The following is a 22,926-nucleotide window of genomic DNA, read 5'->3' as shown; positions in this document are numbered from 1 at the left end:
CTCCAAGAAGTTCTGTCACTCAAACTTTTGGGTCTCACTATCTGCCATGATCTTTCCTGGGAAAACCACATTTCAAATCTGGCCTCCAAAGCCAGTCGCCGACTGGGCATCCTCCATCGTGCGAAGTCCTTCCTTGGCACACCTGAGCTCCTCACCACGTACAAGGCTTTCATCCGCAGCTCAATGGAATACTGCTCTCCCCTCTGGGCTGGTGCTCCTGCCTCACACCTAGCTCGTCTTCACGCTGTTGAAAGCAAAGCATTCAGAATCATTGGAATCTCCCGCGATGAAGCTAACTCCAAGGGCCTCTCACTCACTCACCGCAGACAGGTTTGGTGGTCTTTCCGTCTTCTACCGACTCCTTTCTGGCCTTGCCCCCCCAGCTCTCTCTGGGCTCTGTCCCGCAAATATTCCTACAGGTCGCACAAGATCTGCCTGCAACCCTCTTATGGTTAAACTGCCCAAATCAAGACTCTCTGCTCACCTTCACTCCTTCATTCCTCTTTTCTCTCGCCTCTGGAACAAACTCCCTCACTCTCTTCAATTCCACTCCTCCGTCCAGGTCTTTAAAACAGCTGTTCACCACCATCTCTTATCTCCCCCCATCCAAAACTTTGATCTTTTCTATCCCCGTTAATTCACCCCAGATCCACTTTTTTGAAATACCAACTTATTTTCCTGGAAGTCCTAGAGCAGTGTCCATGTGGTTTATACCTCATCCGCCCCTGGTTTTTGTGATTATACCCCCTGGTCAAGCCTGGCGTTGGCTTAGCGGTCAGGGTGCCGGCTTGGGATCCTAGGATCCTGGGTTCGAATCCCGGTCGATCGCTGAATTAACGCCAGGGTGGTTGACTCAGCCTGTCATCCTTCCGAGGTCGGCAAATTGAGTACCAGCTTGCTGGGATGAATGATCACGGTGTATACCCCGATTCAGAATAGGCACACTGTATCCATGCGCATCGTAAGAGCGTGACCAAGGGTTGGCGTCAGGAAGGGCATCCGGCCATAAAAACATTGCCTCAAACAGGGAACCATGATTGTCATGGGGCCTGCAAGGCCAACCCCCGCTTTAGCGGGGAAAAATGGCCTTAAAACGATCATTCATTCATATTCACCCCACCCCCCTTTCGTGCCTACCCCCCCCCCCCCCCCCAAGCTCTCTCCCGATGTCCCTATCCTCTGCTGTTATACTTGTGTGCTTCCCTCTCCCCCCATCTTGTTTCCCACTCCCTTTATTTTATGTTTTGTGTGTCGGGTTTTTTTTTTGTGATTCATGTTAGCTCTTGCACGAGCCTCCATCTTGTATACCAAAAAAAATAAAATAAAATACAATAATAATAATAATGATGATGATGATGTCATAGGTTCCTCCATTATGACATCATAATTTGACAAGTCCAAAACTTCATCCGATCAAGATGAAATTTCTTGAGCGTCACCTCGGGATACGTTGGCGGAGAAAAAAAAATGATGACATCATAGATCACGTGGTACGGGCGCCATCTTAGAAAAACCGAAAAACTTTGCACCTATTTACCTCCGAAACGCTGCATAGAAAAAATTGAAACATGGCTCATTGTGAAGAACTCTCAATGGGGAATAACATATGTTAATGATGACGTCATAGGTGCCTCTATCATGACGTCATAATTCCACAAGTACAAAACTTCATCCGATCAGGATGAAACTTCTTGAGGGTCATCTCGAGATAAATTGGTGGAGAAAAAAGAAAAATGGTGACGCCAATCATATCGGTGGGGTTCGGCTGCCATATTTTTTTAACACAAAAGCCTTAAAAAGCATTAAAAACACGACCTGGCGAGGGTATGCAATGTCTGATTGCTCTTTCTTGTTCCTTTTGATGTTTTATGATTTTTCATGACGTTTTTTCATGATGTTTGAACTTATGGTGTCACCAAAGAGGAATTTCCCTGGATATGGGACAATAAAGATCATTATTATTTTTACTTGAAACAAGCTACACTGCAGGCACCCACTGAAGGCAAACGACTTAACAAACCACGATTGACTAATCAGTTTAATCCTTCCTTCTAAGGATTTAAGGCCTAACTTTATAAATCTATGACTATGTTCAGATGATCACGTTTTAATCTGCTTAACAGCATGCAATGCTCACGAAGTTTGGACATGTATTACATGGACAGCAAAGGATTAAGAGACATCATTGTGCTGTTAGATAAAGAAGAAAGACCGTGAGAGATAAATAAATTAACATGCCGTGCACTCACACAACACAGTAATTATCAGTGATCACAGGCGAGAAGGTTTATTTCACCAATTAATTATCACTCCTAAAATTCCTCACGACTCAACCACACTCTCTCACCTCACATCCCAAACCATCCAGGATAACTCATCTCATAGCAAAAGGGAAAACACTGTGCTTAACCACAAAGCCTACAGTTTACAATAAAAAGCACACACACCATTCAAGTTGGGCAGGGGCATGGGACCTGGCTTACAACCAACTTACAGCCAAAACATCTTGCTTAAGTTTTGGTGGATCCACACAAGTGAGCAAACGGAGGAGGAGATCCATTATGGCAGAGGTACCAATGTGTTTGAGCAGTAGGCCAACAAAATCCTCCCTCTTCTGCAGAAACTGAATGATCTGCAAAGGGAGAATCAAAGATTCGCTACATTTCAGGCCTTGCACTCGCAACCAACAGAATTATTTGTTCATCACCGAAGGTTCATTGCAAAACTTTTATTCAATCACAGTCAAGTTTATCGAAATGTTATCACAACATAATATAACTTGCGCATGCATACACACTGATCACCAACACAGCGCCCAACACGCCCTTGCCTGCTCAGTTTTGCGGGTGATAAGAATCCCCATTATCTTGCTGAAAAAGCTGGCCAGCAATGGATTAAGAGGAGGTGACTGCTCCAGAAATGCATAGAGACGCCCTAAGAGGGCCTCGTCCTCCCCCAACTTGTCGTTGATCTGCGACACGTCTGCAGTCAGTAGCTCGCACGCCACATTCGGGTACCTGGTCACAACACAAAAACCTTCAGCAAAAATCCGTTGTGGAAATGTGCAATCAGTATATAACAGGACAACATCAACGATCAGATATTGAATTCCAATGCTAACTTCCAACTAACAGGGCTTTTAACCCTACAGCCATTTCTGACAAGAAAGCCGCTGAAACAAAGTTTACCACCATCAAGAATGAAGGGTCAAATGCCACATGAGTCAAGCAGATTAATCACTACTAGGAAAGAACCCATCCTGACATACAGGCCGAATCCCCCACCGATATGATTTAAAGGGACACAACAATGAAAATATTTGAAGAGATATGTTTTAGAGGATGATATCCCTGACCAATTAGCACAAAAAATATTTTGGGGAAATAATAAGCTGGATAATCGTGTTTTAAAATCTGACTATTTTCATTTCCATTATGCAAATGAGCTACTTCTTTCGATTCGCGTGTTACCACGGGTGCACAACTCATTGACAGACATGTAGTCTGTGTTTCATCGCAGGTTATTATATCATTCAAGATGCAGATGCGCCAAGCTTTTAACTGTTCGAATCGTCGAGAAAGTTATCCACAGAACTCAGAACTCGTTTTTCTGCATCCCAAACCCACCAAAAAATCGTCACCGATTGTGTATTTTGTGGTTGAGAAATCCAGGAACAACCAAATTAAACATCAAAATGTATTTTCATTCAAAAGATCATGTTGTTTGCAAAAACGTTCATATATGATCAATAGGCTCACTACGTGGGAGCCTCGGAAATTGCTGAAACACGACACCTTACAGACACTTACCGGGCGAGAGTTGCATGTCGATTTGAAGCCAGGCCCATGTGATCCAAGCTCAGAGATAGTCCTCAAATAGTTATACCTATATTACTAGCAGAGCCTACCTGTCGCTTTGCTGACGGACCAATCAGGCACCCTCTTTGCCATAAATTGCTAGATTGGTTCACTGCATCTGCATCAAGCCTGTACATTATGATAAACTCAACCACCATGTGGGAATATTTCATCAATTTATGAAGAGCCCTCAGGTCTATAATTGTTCGGTGGCTCATTGAGGCTTTGTTTGTCATATGCCCCAAGAACAGTTTGCATTCTCGTAAGATAGCCGATCATTCTCACATGAGCGAGCCAGAGATCCTTCACCGCACAGTCTTCCATATAAATGTTATTGTTCTGCACAAACTAGACGCAGCACAGCAACGGCCAACGGATCCTGCTCGGCACTTCGCTGGCGGTTTTAATCAAGACAGAAGCAATGCTGTTCCCCCTTCCCTCTCCCCCACCCCCTTCCCCCTGCTCCACTGCCTGTTCACCCCCAACTCCCCCTCTCCAGGAACATCCAGACCGAAAATAAAATATAATCAGCTTGTTTTCATCACATACCCAACTGTCGTAACCTGTCCACACCTTTGCAAAATATTGCGTTATATATCGTTTTTGGACCCATGTCTCAATGGTGAATGATCACTTGGAAAATCCTCATGTCCGGATCTGGATTCAAATCTTCACCAAAATATAATCAATTGGTCCTTGTAACATATCCAATCTGTCCACCAAATTTCATCTAAATCCATCCAAAACTTTTTGAGATATCCTGCTCATAGACAGACAAAGAAATACAGACAGGAGTGAAAACACAACCTCTGTCCACCTTACGTGGTGCAAGTAACTAGAAAGCATCTCAAAATGCAAAGCCTTTCTGCTTTTACTTTGTACTCAAAATTAACTTGAGGCAAACAACAGTTTTAAAAATGTAAATTTTGTTTATTATTTTCTCCATATTATCATAATAAAGGTTTGTTGAACATTGGATGACAAAAGCTTAAATGGGAACAACATTAAGTCCTGGACAGGCACACTGAAGCTCAAATGATAAATAAACCTGAAAGATGTAGTGCACATACGAAAGCAAGATACTTGAAATCCAAATAAACAATAGTTGTCATAGAAACAGCAATTTGCCAATTTCGAAAATTTCACCAATCAAGTGTTTTACATGATTGTAATATGCATTACAAATATGGTTGATCCATTTTTACCCTCGCCAGAGGAGAGGGTATTGCATTTGAGTCCGTTTGTTTGTTTATATGTTTGTTTGTCTGCACAGAATAAATATGATTTTCTCTGCAACCGTTGGTCCGATTGACAGGAAATTTTCACCAAAGGTGCAACTCCACCTGCAAAAAATTTTAATGATAATTATGACGTCATCGGTCATGTGGTTCGGCCGGCATCTGGGAAATATCGAAAAACTTTGCACCTCTATATCTCGGAAAGCGCTGAATAGAAAAAATTGAGACATGGCTCATTGTAAAGAACTCTCCATGGGGAATAAAATATGTTAATGATGATGTCATAGGTGCCTCCATTATGACGTCATAATTCGACAAGTACAAAACTTCATCCAATCAAGATGAAATTTCTTGAGCGCCATGTCGGCATAAACTGGTGGGGGAAATGATGGTCATCGGTCACATGGTTCGGCCGCCATCTTGGAAAAATCGAAGAACTTTGAGCCTTTATATCTCCAAAAGCGCTGAATAGGAACTAGAGCTTCCAGGGAGGCAGAACTCAACTGAACTGACTGGACCATTTAACGGACGACAGACGACGACGACGACAGACGACAGACGACAGACGCCGGAGGGTTCAGTATGTGATGAACTCAACTGGACAAAATTGAGACATGGCTCATTGTAAAGAACTCTCCATGGGGAATAAAATATGTTAATGATGATGGCATAGGTGCCTCCATTATGACGTCATAATTTGACAAGTACAAAACTTCATCCGATCAAGATGAAATTTCTTGAGCATAATCTAGGAATAAATTAGTTTAGAAAAATAATAATGATGACGTCATCGGTCACGTGGTTCACCCGCCATATTTGTTTTCACACAAAGGCCTAAAACCACTGAAAATACATCCTGGCGAGGGTTTGCAATCTCTGATTGCTCTTTTTCTTGTTTCCAATTGCAGCCGAATCGGTGTTTTGCATATTCCAGGTGGCCTTGCGTTTTGACCAATTTTGACCAGATTTTACTCAGTAGCACATTACGCGCAGCGTGATTGGGTCACAGTCACCCAGTAATCCAGTCAAACTTTTACTGAGCAAACTTACACATGCAATTCTGACATCTCCACTAAAAAACCTCAGCCTACCCTGCCAAACTTTCTCCCATCTTTGCTTCCAACATTCTAAACGGTAAATTATAAGGGGTACATTATGAAGGGTATTTCTAAAGGGCAATTCTAAAGGATAATTTCTAAAGGATAACTTCTTATGGGTAAGTTATAATGTTCTATGGGTGATTTTCAAGGGTGATTATATATAAAAAAAATAACCACCTTTAGAGGCCATTTTTCCCCGCAAAGCGGGGGTTGGCCTTTTTCGGGAACCGTGGTTGTTGTTGTTTTTTGGTCCCCTTTTTGAAGCAATGTTTTACGGCCGGATGCCCTTCCTGACGCCAACCCTTTTTGCCGCCTTTAACGACAAACAGGGAATTACCAGTGAACTGGTACTCAATTAGCCGACCTCGGAAGGATGACAGGCTGAGTCAACCCCCCTGGCGTTAATTCAGCGATCGACCGGGATTCGAACCCAGGATCCTAGGATCCTAAGCCGGCACCCTAGCCGCTAGCCCAACACCAGGGTTGCAACACCAACACCAGGGTAAAGGGTAATTCTAAAGGGCAATTCTAAAGGACAATTCTAAAGGACAATTCTAAAGGACAATTCTAAAGGACAATTCTAAAGGGCAATTCTAAAGGGCAATTCTAAAGGGCAATTCTAAAGGGCAATTCTAAAGGGCGATTCTAAAGGGAAATTCTAAAGGGAAATTCTAAAGGGCAATTCTAAAGGGCAATTCTGAAGGGCAATTCTGAAGGGCAATTCTGAAGGGCAATTCTGAAGGGAAATTCTGAAGGAAAATTCTGAAGGAAAATTCTGAAGGGCAATTCCAAAGCGTAATTCTAAAGCATAATTCTAAAGCATAATTCTAAAGCATAATTCCAAAGCGCAATTCTAAAGCATAATTCCAAAGCGTAATTCTAAAGCGAAATTCTAAAGCGAAATTCTAAACCGTAATTCTAAAGCATAATTCTAAAGCATAATTCTAAAGCATAATTCCAAAGCATAATTCCAAAGCATAATTCCAAAGCATAATTCCAAAGCGCAATTCTAAAGCGTAATTCTAAAGGGTAATTCTAAAGGGAAATTCTGAAGGGAAATTCTGAAGGACAATTCCAAAGCGTAATTCTAAAGCGTAATTCTAAAGCATAATTCCAAAGCATAATTCCAAAGCGCAATTCTAAAGCATAATTCCAAAGCGTAATTCTAAAGCGTAATTCTAAAGGGCAATTCTAAAGGGTAATTCCAAAGGGTAATTGTAAAGGGTAATTCTAAAGGGTAATTCCAAAGCGTAATTCGAAAGCATAATTCTAAAGCATAATTCCAAAGCGTAATTCCAAAGCGTAATTCTAAAGCGTAATTCCAAAGCGTAATTCTAAAGCGTAATTCTAAAGGGTTATTCTAAAGGGTAATTCCAAAGCGTAATTCTAAAGCGTAATTCCAAAGCATAATTCTAAAGCATAATTCCAAAGCGTAATTCCAAAGCGTAATTCCAAAGCGCAATTCTAAAGCATAATTCCAAAGCGTAATTCTAAAGCGTAATTCTTAAGGGCAATTCTAAAGGGTAATTCTAAAGGGTAATTCTAAAGGGTTATTCTAAAGGGTTATTCTAAAGGGTAATTCTAAAGTGTAATTCTAAAGGGTAATTCCAAAGCGCAATTCTAAAGCATAATTCCAAAGCGTAATTCTAAAGCGTAATTCTAAAGCATAATTCTAAAGCGTAATTCTAAAGCGTAATTCTAAAGCGTAATTCTAAAGGGTAATTCGAAAGGGTTATTCTAAAGGGTTATTCCAAAGGGTAATTCTGAAGTGTAATTCTAAAGGGTAATTCCAAAGCGCAATTCTAAAGCATAATTCCAAAGCGTAATTCTAAAGCGTAATTCTAAAGCGTAATTCTAAAGCGTAATTCTAAAGCGTAATTCTAAAGGGTAATTCTGAAGGGTAATTCTAAAGGGTTATTCTAAAGGGTAATTCTAAAGTGTAATTCTAAAGGGTAATTCCAAAGCGCAATTCTAAAGCATAATTCCAAAGCGTAATTCTAAAGCGTAATTCTAAAGCGTAATTCTAAAGGGTAATTCTAAAGGGTAATTCCAAAGGGTATTTGTAAGGGGTAATTCTAAAGGGTAATTCCAAAGCGTAATTCTAAAGCGTAATTCTAAAGCATAATTCTAAAGTGTAATTCTAAAGCGTAATTCCAAAGCGCAATTCTAAAGCATAATTCCAAAGCGTAATTCTAAAGCGTAATTCTAAAGCATAATTCTAAAGCATAATTCCAAAGCGCAATTCTAAAGCGTAATTCTAAAGCGTAATTCTAAAGCGTAATTCTAAAGGGTAATTCTAAAGGGTTATTCTAAAGGGTTATTCTAAAGGGTTATTCTAAAGGGTTATTCTAAAGGGTTATTCTAAAGGGTAATTCTTAAGTGTAATTCTAAAGGGTAATTCTAAAGGGTAATTCTAAAGGGTTATTCTAAAGGGTATTTCTAAAGTGTAATTCTGAAGTGTAATTCTAAAGGGTAATTCTAAAGTGTAATTCTAAAGTGTAATTCTAAAGTGTAATTCTAAAGCGTAATTCTAAAGGGTAATTCTAAAGGGTAATTCTAAAGTGTAATTCTAAAGTGTAATTCTAAAGGGTAATTCTAAAGGGTAATTCTAAAGGGTAATTCTAAAGGGTAATTCTAAAGGGTAATTCTAAAGGGTAATTTTAAAGGGAAATTCTAAAGATCAATTTGAAAGAGCAATTCTAAAGGGTAATTCCAAAGGGTAATTTTAAAGGGTAATTTTAAAGGGTAATTCCAGAGAGTAATTCTAAAGGGTAATTCTAAAGGGTAATTCCAGAGAGTAATTCTAAAGGGTAATTCTAAAGGATGATTCTGAAGTGTAATTCCAAAGAATAATTCTAACGGGTAATTCTAAAGGGCAATACCAAAGGGTAATTACAAAGGGTAGTTCCAAAGGGTAATTCCAAAGGGTAATTCTAAAGGGCAATTCTAAAGGGCAATTCTAGAGAGTAATTCCAAAGGGTAATTCCAGAGAGTAATTCCAAAGGGTAATTCTAAAGGGTAATTCCAGAGAGTAATTCTAAAGTGTAATTCTAAAGGATGATTCTGAAGTGTAATTCCAAAGAATAATTCTGAAGGCTAATTCTAAAAGGCAATTCTAATGGGGAATTCTAGAGAGTAATTCTAAACGGTAATTCCAAAAGGTAATTCTCAAGGGTAATTCTCAAGGGTAATTCTCAAGGGTAATTCTCAAGGGTAATTCTCAAGGGTAATTCTCAAGGGTAATTCTCAAGGGTAATTCTCAAGGGTAATTCCAGAGAGTAATTCCAGAGAGTAATTCTCAAGGGTAATTCTAAAGGATGATTCTGAAGTGTAATTCCAAAGAATAATTCTGAAGGGTAATTCTGAAGGGTAATTCCAGAGAGTAATTCCAGAGAGTAATTCTCAAGGGTAATTCTAAAGGATGATTCTGAAGTGTAATTCCAAAGAATAATTCTGAAGGGTAATTCTGAAGGGTAATTCTCAAGGGTAATTTCCAAAGGGTAAATTCTAAAGGGTAAATTCTAAAGGGTAAATTCTAAAGGGTAAATTCTAACAGATAAATTATAAAGTTCCAAGCATAATTTCAAAGGGTAATTATAAAGGGTAATTCTAAAGGGTAAGTTATAAAGTTATAAGGGTAATTCTAAATGTTAATTCTAAAGGGTAATTTCGAAAAGGTAAATTCTAAAGGGTAAATTCTAAAGGGTTATTTCTAAAAGGTAAATTATAAAGGGTGATTTCTAAAAGGTAATTTCTGAAGGCTAGATTGCAGAGGGTAATTCCAAAGGGTAATTCTAAATGGTATGAAAGGGTAAAATATAGTAGGCCTGGGTGATATTGGAAAAACCTATTTCACCATGACGATTGGAGCAATTTTGGTAAAGCTCATACTCTCTGTTTACAGAAAACAAAATGAAGCCTTCAAAGAAAAGAACACCTTCCCTTCAGTCAAAGATGGAGCAGGTTCAGTGATGTTTTGGGGTTGCTGTGCTGCCTCTGGCACTGGGTGCCTTGAATGTGTGCATCGTGTCATGAAATCAGGAGATTACCAAGGCATTTTGGAGCGCAATGGTTCAACCCAGTGTCAGAAAGCTGTGTCTCTGTCGAAGGTCATGGGTCTTGCAGCAGGACAATGACCCCAAATGCACACAGGAATGGTTCAAGACAAAACGCTGGACTGTTCTGAAGTGGCCAGCAATGAGTTCAGATTTAAATCCCATTCAACACCTGTGGGGAGATCTGAAAACAGCAGTTGGGAGAAGGCACCCTTCAAATCTGGGAGAACTAGAGCAGTTTGCACAAGAAGAGTGGGCAAAACTGCCAGTAGATAGGTGTAGGGAGCTCATTTATGGCTATAAGAAGTCCTTGACTGCAGTTATTTTGTCTAAAGTCTGTGCTACCAAATATTAAGTCAAGCGTGTCAATAATTTTGTCAATGCCACTTCTATTTATTTTCTGATTTAAAAGGATATATTAAGTTCTGAATCAAAAACAAAGGTTCTGTAATATTAACAGTGAAATAAAGAATTGTGGAAACCAAATACCTTTGTGAATCTCAACTTATTGTAAGGGAAAATTGTTATTTGAAGGAGAGCTAGAAAACAACATGTGTCCAACCACACGATTGAACTATCAAACTTCTAATCTACTCTTGAGTACCACGTGATTATCGTCTGGCAATAGGCTACGGGTTAGCCTGGTGTTGGCTTAGCGGTTAGGGTGCAGGCTTGGGATCCGAGGATGCAGAGTTTGAATCCTGGTCGATCGCTGAATTAACGCCAGGGGGGTTGACTCAGCCTGTCATCCTTCCGAGGTCGGCAAATTGAGTACCAGCTTGCTGGGATGAATGATCACGGTGTGTACCCCAATTTAGAATAGGTACACCGTATCCCTGCGCATCGTAAGAGCGTGACCAATGGTTGGCGTCAGGAAGGGCATCCGGCCATAAAAACATTGCCTCAAACAGGGAACCATGATTGTCATGGGGCCCGCAAGGCTAACCCCCGCTCTAGTGGGGAAAATGGCCTTAAAACGATCATTCATTCATTCATTCAATAGGCTACGGGTTGCTTCGTTGGATTGCTATCTGACTTCCACGTTTATTTAGTATGTGCTGCTATGTTTAAACTTTGTGCAATCACAACTGAACATCGTGATTCATATGATTTACGACTGTCGTAAATTTAGTTCCTTGACCTGCCGTGATATTCTTTCATTAGAGCCACTCTGTTCAACTATTACGAAATCGTGGCCAACAGTCGTGGTTGAGATGGACTTCGCCGTTTTTGACAGATGTAATAACATGTTTTACGTCGATATTTTTTTCATTTGAGTGCTCAAATGGGGGTGCGTATTATATATAGGTCTATAGATTTTTACACCGCAACAAAAGTCCAAGTTGGGGGTGCGGGTTATGCACAGGGGCGCATTATAGTCAAAATTTTACGGTACATTCAAGGCCAACTCCACTCTTGGGTTACTGACTTCCTCCACTCTTGTAGCCAACATGTGGCTCTCAACGGAATATGTTCTTCTCCTCTCACTGAAAACTCTTTTAAATCTCGTTCTTCCATCCAGGTCTTCAATACAGTTGTTCATCCCCATTAAAAACCATGATCTTTTCTACACCCATTAAAGCACCCTCACTCCTCCCCCATCCCCCCTGCCCCCAAAAATATTTTTAGTTTATATACAGTCACGTGAAAAAGTAAGTACACCTCATGTAAAGTTTTGACTTTTTCAACATATTTTAACATACAGCTATTTGATCTATATTTCACCAATATTGATAAAGGTGATGTAATATAACAAATATCATGAAACATTTACATGTTGTAGTCCATTGTATAATTTAAATAAACATAAATGCAAATTTCACATGTGGAAAAAGTAAGTACACCCCATGAAATGTTTTTGAAATCTTTTTAACATATGTGGACATATCTATATTTGATATTCATTGAAACAGTATCTACAGATTAAGGTGATCTAATTGAACAAAAAACAATGACAAATTGACTTTGCAATAATTTATTCAACAAAAAATTAACAGAGATGCCATTTCCTTCTGTGGAAAAAGTCAGTACACCCCTGGCTCTAATAGGTGGTATTGCCCTCTTTGGCAGAAACAACCTCAAGTAGGCGTTTTTTATAACTGTCTACCAGTCTCTGACATCGACTGGGAGAAATTTTTGCCCACTCCTCCATGCAGAATTATTTTAGCTGTGCGATGTTTGATGGGTTTCTTGCATGCACAGCTCGTTTCAAATCCCCCCCACAACATCTCGATGGGATTTAGATCCGGGCTTTGACTTGGCCATTCCAGAACCCTCCATTTCTTTCTTTTCTGCCATTCCTTGGTGGATTTACTGGTATGTTTAGGGTCATTGTGATGTTGCAAGGTCCACCTTCGGTTGAGCTTCAACTTTCTGACAGATGGCCTCACATTATCCTCAAGCACCCTCTGGTACAATGAAGAATTCATAGTGGATTCTATGATGGTGAGCTGCCAACGCCCTGATGCAGCAAAGGTGCCCCAAACCATAATATTTCCACCACCATGCTTTACAGTTGGTATCAGGTTCTTGTGGTCAAATGCTGTCTTTGGTTTTCGCCAAACATGTCTTCTGGTACTGTGGCCAAATAGCTCTACCTTTGACTCATCTGTCCAGAGCACATTGTTCCAGAAGTGCTGGTCTTTGCCTAGGTGTTCATTGGCAAACTTTAGTCTTGCCCTGATGTTCTTTCTGGACAGCAAAGGTTTCCTCCTAGCACACCTTCCATGTAGATCAAATTTGGGCAGCCTCTTTCTAATGGTAGACTCTTGCACTTTGACATCAACAGTCGCAAGAGCTACCTGTAGGTCTTGTGATGACATTCTGGGGTCCTTAGAGACTTCTTTCAGCATCTTGCGGTCTGCTCTCGGGCTGAACTTGCTGGGGCGGCCTGCCCTGAACAAGTTGGCAGTTGTTTGGAATCTTCTCCACTTGTAGATGATCTTACGGACAGTCGAATGATTGATTTCAAATTGTTTGGAGATCTTTTTAAATCCCTTCCCAGACTCGTAGGCATCTATAACCTTCTTTCTGAAGGCCTCAGAGAACTCTTTTGATCTAGGCATGGTGACGCCGCACACTTCAACAACAAAGAGCAAACCAAACTAAATGTCTGAGGTTGAAATAAGACAGGTTCCTCCAAGATCCTCTCTAACGATGTTCTAATCATTTGCACCTGAGCTGGTGCACCTGATTCTAATTTTAGGTGTTTGAAGTGGTGATAAATGTAGGGGTGTGCTTACTTTTTCCACATGCAAAATTTGCATTTATGTTTATTTAAATTATACAATGGACTACAAAACGTAAATGTTTCATGATATTTGTTATATTATATCACCTTCATCTATCAAAATTGTTGAAATGAAGATCAAATAGCTGTATGTTGAAATATGTTGAAAAAGTCAAAACTTTACATGGGGTGTACTTACTTTTTCACATGACTGCACATATCTATCTTGCCCTCCCCTCATCATTACCCGCATACTTTGTTTGTCCATTTCCATGTATTTTCTCCGTCAGCCCTGCTCTTGGCATTTCCCCCTTCTTTCTGCTGTACCCTTTGTTATGTTGTGTCCTGATCTCTTCTGTGTCGTAGCTCATCCACAAGCCTAGACCATGTATCGAAAAGTAAAAAATAAACGGGTCACATTTAAATTACATAAACGGGTCACATTTAAATTACATGAATGCAACAAAAAAAACATAGGGGCAATACCGCTGGCACTCACCTGGTGGAATAAACAGTATACTGCACCCACTAAGGGTATTTTAAACCAATTTCAATCGTTGCTAGAAGACGGGGCAGCATTTAGAATCATACGATCATAATCGTAAGACTTTAAACAAACAAACAAAAAAAAACTATTTTGGGGGGCAACCCACCTCCACCCTCCCTCAACCCTACATACCTAAGACCACAATTTTTCTAATGCCTTGAACAAACATTGGTACATCATGGGTAATTTAGGTTGCGGTGAAGTGTCATTGAAATTGCATGTAAAGTTTCTGAGAAGTAAGCAAATACCTGCTTTGGGTGGCAACCCCTCTTCCCCCCGTAGACCCCTCCCTGAAGGGGCAGATTTTTTTTTAATGCCGTGAACATACTTTGGTACATCATGGGTGGTAAAGGTTGTGATCAAGTTTCATCGAAATCGTGTGTGTAGTTTCTGAGAAGAAAGCAAATACCTATTTTGGGGGGCAACCCCCCGTAGAACCCCAAAGGGGCAGATTTTTTTTAATGCCGTGAACAAACTTTAGTCACAACACAACAAATATAATTTGTGTCAAATTTGGTCGCAACCCCATTCATCAACGGTTTCGAAGAAGAAGTTTCAAGTGTTTACGGACCGACGGACAACGCGCCATCGCATTAGTTCCCCTGAACTTCGCTCCAGGTGAACTGAAAAACACTCAAAGGGGGAGCTGCATAATACAGCACCCCAACTCAGCATACCATAACCATATAATCCCTTGTGTTGGGCTAGCGGCTAGGGTGCCAGCTTAGGATCCTAGGATCCTGGGTTCGAATCCCGGTCGATCGCTGAATTAACGCCAGGGGGGTTGACTCAGCCTGTCATCCTTCCGAGGTCGGCTAATTGAGTACCAGTTCACTGGTAATTCCTTGTTTGTCGTAAAAGGCGACAAACAGGGTTGGCGGCAGGAAGGGCATCCGGCCGTAAAACATTGCTTCAAAAGGGGGACCAAAAAACAACAACAACCACGGTGCCCGAAAAAGGCCAACCCCCGCTTTGCGGGGAAAAATGGCCTCTAAAGGTGGTTATATGTTTTTAATAACTCAGCATACCATAGTGCAAGCACACACACTACATGTATAAGGAACCTCATGGATCCAACACTTATTGAAGGTATTTTATTTGCATTCAAAATACGAATCAACGACAATTGCAGCTCAAAGATCTTGTTGACAAAGGAAAAACAGAGTGGGAAGGTCCGTGCGTCTTTCACTTGTGGAAATCAATTTCCCATCATGACGTGGATAAAATTACATGGCCTTTGATTTTCAATTAATCCCCTTCAAGTTGCGTTTACAGCTCGTTTGTGGGATCTCTTTCAGACAATGAAGACAAAGCAATGAAAATATATGGCGAAATAATTTCCTTTCAAAATGTATATTTTAAACAGTCTACAGTATTAAAGTGAAAGAAAAGTATCAGTCATAAACAAAGGTTAGCCCAAATTTTTAACGATGGATCTAAGGCCCATGGAGAATGTTGTGCAGTAAGTTCTCCAACAACATCACTTCTAACAATGTTGTTTCGCTGCAACGTCGCTAACCAATATGAAAATGCTTTTCTAACAACATCGTGACCTTTCCATATAACGTCATCCGTTTCCGTCACTTTTATTGCGAAGTTAAATTCCGCTGAACCTTACTTAGTGTTTGTCAGCATCCACCTGGTGAACAAACGCTCTTTTATTATCTCCACACTATTTTAAAAAGAACAGGTGGGATACTGTAATCAGCTCCGTCCGTCCATCTGTCACGCTATCTCGTCCGAAACATTTTTTCCAAGAAACTTTGCATTATGCAATCACCATTGGAAGACGCATGAAATATTGAAGTTTTTTTTTAGATTTGATCCCAGTTCATGCCCCAGGGGGATGGGGACTTTGGGTAGCATGGGACAAAACGGAAAATTTTGAACACAAAATTTGATATTGGATCATTCCTGGTGGAACTTTTTGCCATCTTTCAACTTTGCTTTGGGTGGGAAGTGTGGGGATTTGAGATGGCGAGCCATTGACTTCGCTCTAGTTTTGAAGTGAATTTCCGCCAAACCTTAGTCCTTGTTCAGCATCCACCCGGTAAACTTACTCTCTTTGTGAAGTTAATATCCGCTAAACATCATGAGGTGGATATATTGATGGAGGTGAATTTTGCTCCATCATCCTCCTCGCAATAGCCGACTCCCCCACCATATTTCCTCACACTCTACCTCCACAAGCTCCATCCACGACCACCGTAGGGTAGTACAGTACTTGACCATACATACATACATACATACATACACATATATATATATATATATATATATATATATATATATATATATATATATATATACACACATATATATATATATATACATATACATATATATATATATATATCAGTCACTATGCGACCTTCATATCATCAGTGGAGAACCGCCAGCAAGGTGTCCCATACAGCTGCTGCTGCACCTTGCTGGGAGCGATACGCACCGCCTGCCACGCGGTGACGTTATCTCTGGTATCCACTCATCATATGGAGTCGACCTGGTTGCGGTTGGGAGTTACTAATAATGGTATCTGTAATCTGGTTCTCTAACCTAATGAGCGGACAACATGACGTCATCGCCATGCACGTCCGCCTTGCCTGCAAAGTTCCAGAGGAACCATCTAGCAGTGCGTCATTACGGATTATAAATACAGATACTGTCACAAGTGCATGCAAAACTCACAGTTACCGACCTGGTTTTGCCCTTGTTGGGGCTTCATCAGGGCAGCGCAGTGAGGCTTCCCATACACTTGTAACTCTGTGACCCTTTCGGTTTTTATATCAGTCACTATGCGACCTTCATATCATCCATGTCCCTCCATGCAAGGTGTGCATGGCGATGACGTCATGTTGTCCGCTCATTAGGTTGGAGAACCAGATTACAGATACCATTATATATATATACACAAAGAATTAAGTTAAGCACCCCCCCCGTTTTTTTACAGCCTCGCACATTACAAGTTTGTTGTCGTCAAAACAGTGTAATATACCCATGATATTGCTATATTTTCTGGAGAAGTGATATTATGGTCACATAAAAACATAACAATCATGCCGTTTTCAATATTTTATTCTGAATAATTTAAGGTGAAATTTTTTGGGAATTTTAGGCATATTTTCACCTCAATTTAAGTATGGAGCTATAGGTCCATCACGGACAGTGTGGATGACGTTTATGTTTTCTAACGTACAGTCATTGTTCTGAGAAGACCTCTAGCGATCTTTGCATCAATAACGTGTGTAGGACCCACGTGATCGGATCACTGACTCAACCAATCACTTTTTTTCACTTTGATCACTCAATTTCATCAATGGATAATTGCTAATGTCATACCAATCATTATTTGATCTCACATACCTTAGAATATATGCCAATGTATACATATACACAAAGAATATATATTAGGGGGTGCTTACCTTAATTCGTTGTGTAGGGGTGCTTAACTTAATTCTTTGTGTATATATATATACACACTTTTTATACTGGTACTTACTTTTTCCACATGTGAAATTTGCATTTATGTTTATTTAAATTATACAATGGACTACAAAATGTAAATGTTTCATGATATTTGTTATATTATATCACCTTTATCTATCAATATTGTTGAAATGAACATCAAATGTCAGGATTCCTCCTGACAAGGTGGAAAAGTTTCTGTCAACCCTCGACTCTGATTCTGCAACTGGACCTGACGGCATCAGCACATGGGTCCTAAAATCCTGTTCTTCTGCTCTTTCACTCCCTCTCTCTGTTCTCTTCACCCTCTCTTTTGCTCAAGGTCATCTGCCATCTGCTTGGAAATCTGCCAACATCACCGCTTTGCACAAAAAAGGTGCAAAAACAGATCCCAGCAACTACAGACCAATCAGCCTTCTCCCAATTATCAGCAAAGTCATGGAATCCATCATTGCTTCAGATATGAAATCTTTCCTCTTCTCCAACGGCTTGATCTCTGATCATCAATTTGGTTTCAGACCTGGTCACTCTACTCTGGACATGCTGCTTCTGCTTTCTCAACAATGGATGGAGGTACTCAATGCCAAACAGGAAATTAGAGCTGTCTCCCTTGACATATCACGTGCCTTCGATACGGTCTGGCACCCCGCGCTCTGCTCAACAAACTCTCCTCTTTTGGTATCCATGGAAATCTCCACGCATGGCTGGCGGACTTCCTCTCGAGTCGTAGTCAACGTGTGGCCCTGAATGGGTTTCTCTCATCTCCTCTTCCTGTTCAGGCTGGAGTTCCCCAAGGCAGTGTTCTGGGTTTTGTGCTTTTTCTGGTCTTCATCAATGATCTCTCTGACTCTCTTGAAAATCCTCTCTATCTCTTTGCTGATGACTCTACTCTCTGTCGCTCCATTCTTCATCCCTCAGATCGGCAGTCTGCAGCCTCCTCACTCTCTGCAGACCTGGACAAAATCACAGACTGGGCAAACAAGTGGAACATGTCTTTCAATCCTGACAAATCTCACACTCTTACGACGTCTCTCCGAAAAGACCGACTGGACAACCCTCCCATCCATTTTCTGAATAATCCTCTCCAAGAAGTTCTGTCACTCAAGCTTTTGGGTCTCACTATCTGCCATGATCTTTCCTGGGAAAAGCACATTTCAAATCTGGCCTCCAAAGCCAGTCGCCGACTGGGCATCCTCCGTCGTGCGAAGTCCTTGCTTGGCACACCTGAGCTCCTCACCACAGACAAGGCTTTCATCCGCAGCTCAATGGAATACTGCTCTCCCCTCTGGGCTGGTGCTCCTGCCTCACACCTAGCTCGTCTTCACGCTGTTGAAACCAAAGCGTTCAGAATCATTGGAATCTCCCACTATGAAGCTAACTCCAAGGGCCTCTCACTCGCTCACTGCAGGCAGGTTGGTGGTCTTTCGGTCTCCTACCGACTCCTCTCTGGCCTTGCCCCCCCCCCCCCAGCTCTCTCTGGGCTCTGTCCCGCAAATATTCCTACAGGTCGCACAAGATCTGCCTGCAACCCTCTTATGGTCAAACTGCCAAAATCAAGACTCTCTGCTCACCTTCACTCCTTCATTCCTCTTTTATCCCGCCTCTGGAACAAACTCCCTCACTCTCTTCAATCCCACTCCACCCTCCAGGTCTTTAAAACAGCTGTTCACCACCATCTCCTATCTTCCTCCATCCAAAACCTTGATCTTTTCTACCCCTGCTAATTTCACCCCAATTCCACTTTTTTGAAATACCAACTTCTGTCCTGGAAGTCCTTGGTGTCCTTGTGTTTTATACTTTTCCCACCCCCCCCCCCCCTTCCCACGCCTCCTCCCCACAAGCCCTCTCCCTCCCACACATCTCCCTGCTCTCAAATGTTGTGTTTGTGTGCTTCCCCTTCTCTCCCCATCTTGTCTTCCGCTCCCTCTTTTTATATATTTTGTTTGTCTGGTTGATTTGTTTGTGAAGTAAATGTTAGCTCTTTCACGAGCCTCGATTCAGTATACAAAAAAAATTAAAAAATCAGCTGCATGTTGAAAAAGTCAAAACTTTACATGGGGTGTATTTACTTTTTCACGTGACTGTATACATACATACAATATGCTTTTATGACTTGCAAAATTGAAGATTTTTCCAAGTATATTGATCGGTTGCGTTTGTTACTTGCAAAATCGAAGATTTTTCAAGTACGTATATTGGTCGGTTGTGTTTGTGACTCTGTTTGTTTGTTTGTTTGTCACCGGCCTACAGGTCACAATTTTCAACCGATCTTCACCAAACTTCACCAAGTGGTAGAGTTGGTCAAATGCCAGAAGCCTATTGTTTTGGGGTCAATAGGTCAAAAGGTCAACATAGGCCAAAGGTCACCAACTTTGCTAAATTTCTAAAATCCTCAATTTTCATCCGATTGACTTGAAATTTGAAGACCACTTGCATAGCTGGTCATTGAATTCAACACCAAGAATTTTTGAAGTCAACATAGGCCAAATGGTCAACATAGGCCAAATTTCTAAAATCCTCAATTTTCATCCAATTGACTTGAAATTTGGAGAGGACTTGCACATCTGGTCACTGAATTCAACCACCAAGTATTCTTGAGGTCAACATAGGCCAAATGGTCAACATAGGCCAAATTTCTAAAATCCTCAAATTTCATCCAATTGACTTGAAATTTGAAAAGGTCGTGCATATCTCGTCACTGAATTCAACCACAAATTATATTTTAGGTGAACATAGGCCAAAAGGTCAACATAGGCCAAATTTCTAAAATCCTCAATTTTCATCCAATTGACTTGAAATTTGAAGAGGACTTGCATATCTGGTCACTGAATTCAACCACCAATTATATTTGAGGTCAACATAGGCCAAAAGGTCAACATAGGCCAAATTTCTAAAATCCTCAATTTTCATCCAATTGATTTGAAATTTGAAGAGTACTTGCATATCTGGTCACTGAATTCAACCACCAAGTATTTTTGAGGTCAACATTGGCCAAATTTCTAAAATCCTCAATTTTCATCTAATTGACTTGAAATTTGAAGAGGACTTGCATATCTGGTCACTGAACTCAACCATCAAGTATTATTGAGGTCAACATAGGCCAAAAGGTCAACATAGGCCAAATTTCTAAAATCCTCAATTTTCATCCAATTGACTTGAAATTTGAAGAGGACTTGCATATCTGGTCACTGAACTCAACCATCAAGTATTATTGAGGTCAACATAGGCCAAAAGGTCAACATAGGCCAAATTTCTAAAATCCTCAATTTTCATCTAATTGACTTGAAATTTGAAGAGGACTTGCACATCTGGTCACTGAATTCAACCACAAACTATATTTGATGTCAACATAGGCCAAAAGGTCAACATAGGCCAAATGGTCAACATAGGCCAAATTTCTAAAATCCTCAATTTTCATCCGATTGACTTGAAATTTGAAGAGGACTTGCATATCTGGTCACTGAATTCAACCACCAAGTACCTTTGAGGTCAACATAGGCCAAAAGGTCAACATAGGCCAAATTTCTAAAATCCTCAATTTTCATCCAATTGACTTGAAATTTGAAGAGGACTTGCATATCTGGTCACTGAATTCAACCACCAAGTACCTTTGAGGTCAACATAGGCCAAAAGGTCAACATAGGCCAAATTTCTAAAATCCTCAATTTTCATCCGATTGACTTGAAATTTGAAGAGGACTTGCATATCTCGTCACTGAATTCAACCACCTAGTATATTTGAGGTCAACATCGGAAGGTCAACATAGGCCACATTTCTAAAATCCTAAATTTTCATCTAATTGATGTGAAATTTGAAGAGGACTTGCATATCTGGTTACTGAATTCAACCACCAAGTATTTTTGAGGTCACCATAGGCCAAAAGGTCAACATAGGCCATCATGTATCATTGGAAAACTTTTGGGGGAGGGTGGATTTTGCAAGTATCGTGCTACGCATGACGTCTTCTTGTTATTCTGTCTGTCTGTCTGTTTGTTTGTCACAGGCCTACAGGTCACAATTCTAAACCGATCGTCACGAAACTTCAGGACGTTGTAGAGGTCGTCACAACTGAGAAGCCTATTGATTTTGAGGTCAAAGGTCATCTGGAGGTCAAATTTCTAAAATCACCATTTTTTATCCGATTGACTTGAAAATAGAACAGCATTTGCACATTGCCTCACTGAATTGGGAAACGTACTATTTTTGGTCAAAAGGTCAAAGGTCAACTCTAGGGCACATTTCCAAAATCATGAATCACTTCAGACCCATCTCCAACCTACCCTTTCTGTCGAAAGTTTTGGAACGCGCTGTAGCCGCTCAACTCAAACATCACCTCTCTGCAAATAACCTGTATGAAACATTCCAATCCAGATTCCGCTCCAACCACAGTACTGAAACTGCTCTCCTCAAAATCACCAACGACCTTCTCCTCTCCTCTGACAACCTCAACATTCTCATCCTCCTCGACCTCAGCACCGCCTTTGACACCATCGATCACACCATCCTCCTCACCCGACTTGAAACCACCTTTAACGTTACTGGCACTGCCCTCTCTTGGATTAAATCATACCTCTCTGACAGACGCCAGTTCATCTCCATCAATAACTGCAAATCCCCCACTGCTCCCCTCCCCCAAGGTGTCCCCCAAGGTTCAGTTCTTGGCCCCCTCCTCTTCATCCTTTACCTGTCCCCCCTCGGTCATTTAATCCGCCGTCATTGTCTCCAATTCCACTGCTTCGCCGATGACATCCAGCTTTTCATTTCCACCAAGTCCATCTCCACCGCCACCCACTCTATCCTGACAAACTGCATCACTGAAATAAAATCCTGGCTTCACATAAACTTCCTGAAACTTAACTATGATAAATCTGAAATAATCATCATTGGCCCAAAAACTCTCATAAAATCCACCAATAACTTTGCCCTCAACATCGACGGTATCCCAGTATCCACCTCCCCTCACATCCGGAATCTTGGCATCATCTTTGACCAAACCCTCTCCTTCGACAAATACACTAAACAGATCACAAAGACAGCCTTCTTTCACCTGAAAAACATCGCCCGTCTCCGTCCATCCCTCTCCTCCACGGCTGCAGAAACCCTCATCCACGCCTTCATCACCTCCCGTCTGGACGACTGCAATAGCCTCCTCTATGGTTCACCCTCAACAATCACCAATAAACTCCAATACATTCAGAACTCCGCTGCCCGTCTACTCACCCATTCCCGGACCCGTGACCACATCACCCCCGTCCTTTACAAGTTTCACTGGCTCCCCATCCCACAGAGAATCCAGTATAAAATCCTCCTCTTGACCTACAAAGCCCTCCATAACCTGGCCCCATCCTACCTGGCTGACCTCCTCTCCAGACACACTCCCAACCGCAACCTCCGCTCTGCTGGTACCAACCTCCTGACCCCCCCCCCCCCCCCCC

At 41.1% G+C, this 22,926-nt stretch overlaps 1 protein-coding gene across 25 annotated transcripts in view; it reads right to left on the bottom strand.

Annotated features, from left to right (window-relative positions):
* Positions 1–22,926, bottom strand: part of LOC137417329 (serine/threonine-protein phosphatase 6 regulatory subunit 3) — a 238,253-nt gene that overhangs the window by 94,569 nt on the left and 120,758 nt on the right. For all 25 annotated transcript variants that reach the window (XM_078782967.1, XM_078782965.1, XM_078782970.1 and 22 more), the window contains 2 exons: positions 2,831–3,017; positions 2,495–2,632 (listed from right to left, as the gene is read on the bottom strand). In XM_078782967.1, coding sequence (XP_078639093.1) covers positions 2,495–2,632; positions 2,831–3,017 — 325 coding nt within the window. The remainder of the gene's footprint in view (positions 1–2,494; positions 2,633–2,830; positions 3,018–22,926) is intronic.

The sequence above is a fragment of the Myxine glutinosa genome, chromosome 8 (genome assembly GCF_964187855.1).
Source record: "Myxine glutinosa chromosome 8, kmMyxGlut1.1, whole genome shotgun sequence".
Lineage (NCBI taxonomy): Eukaryota > Metazoa > Chordata > Myxini > Myxiniformes > Myxinidae > Myxine > Myxine glutinosa.
The sequence above is the reverse complement of the archived record's forward strand: the minus strand, read 5'-3'. Positions and strand labels throughout refer to the sequence as shown.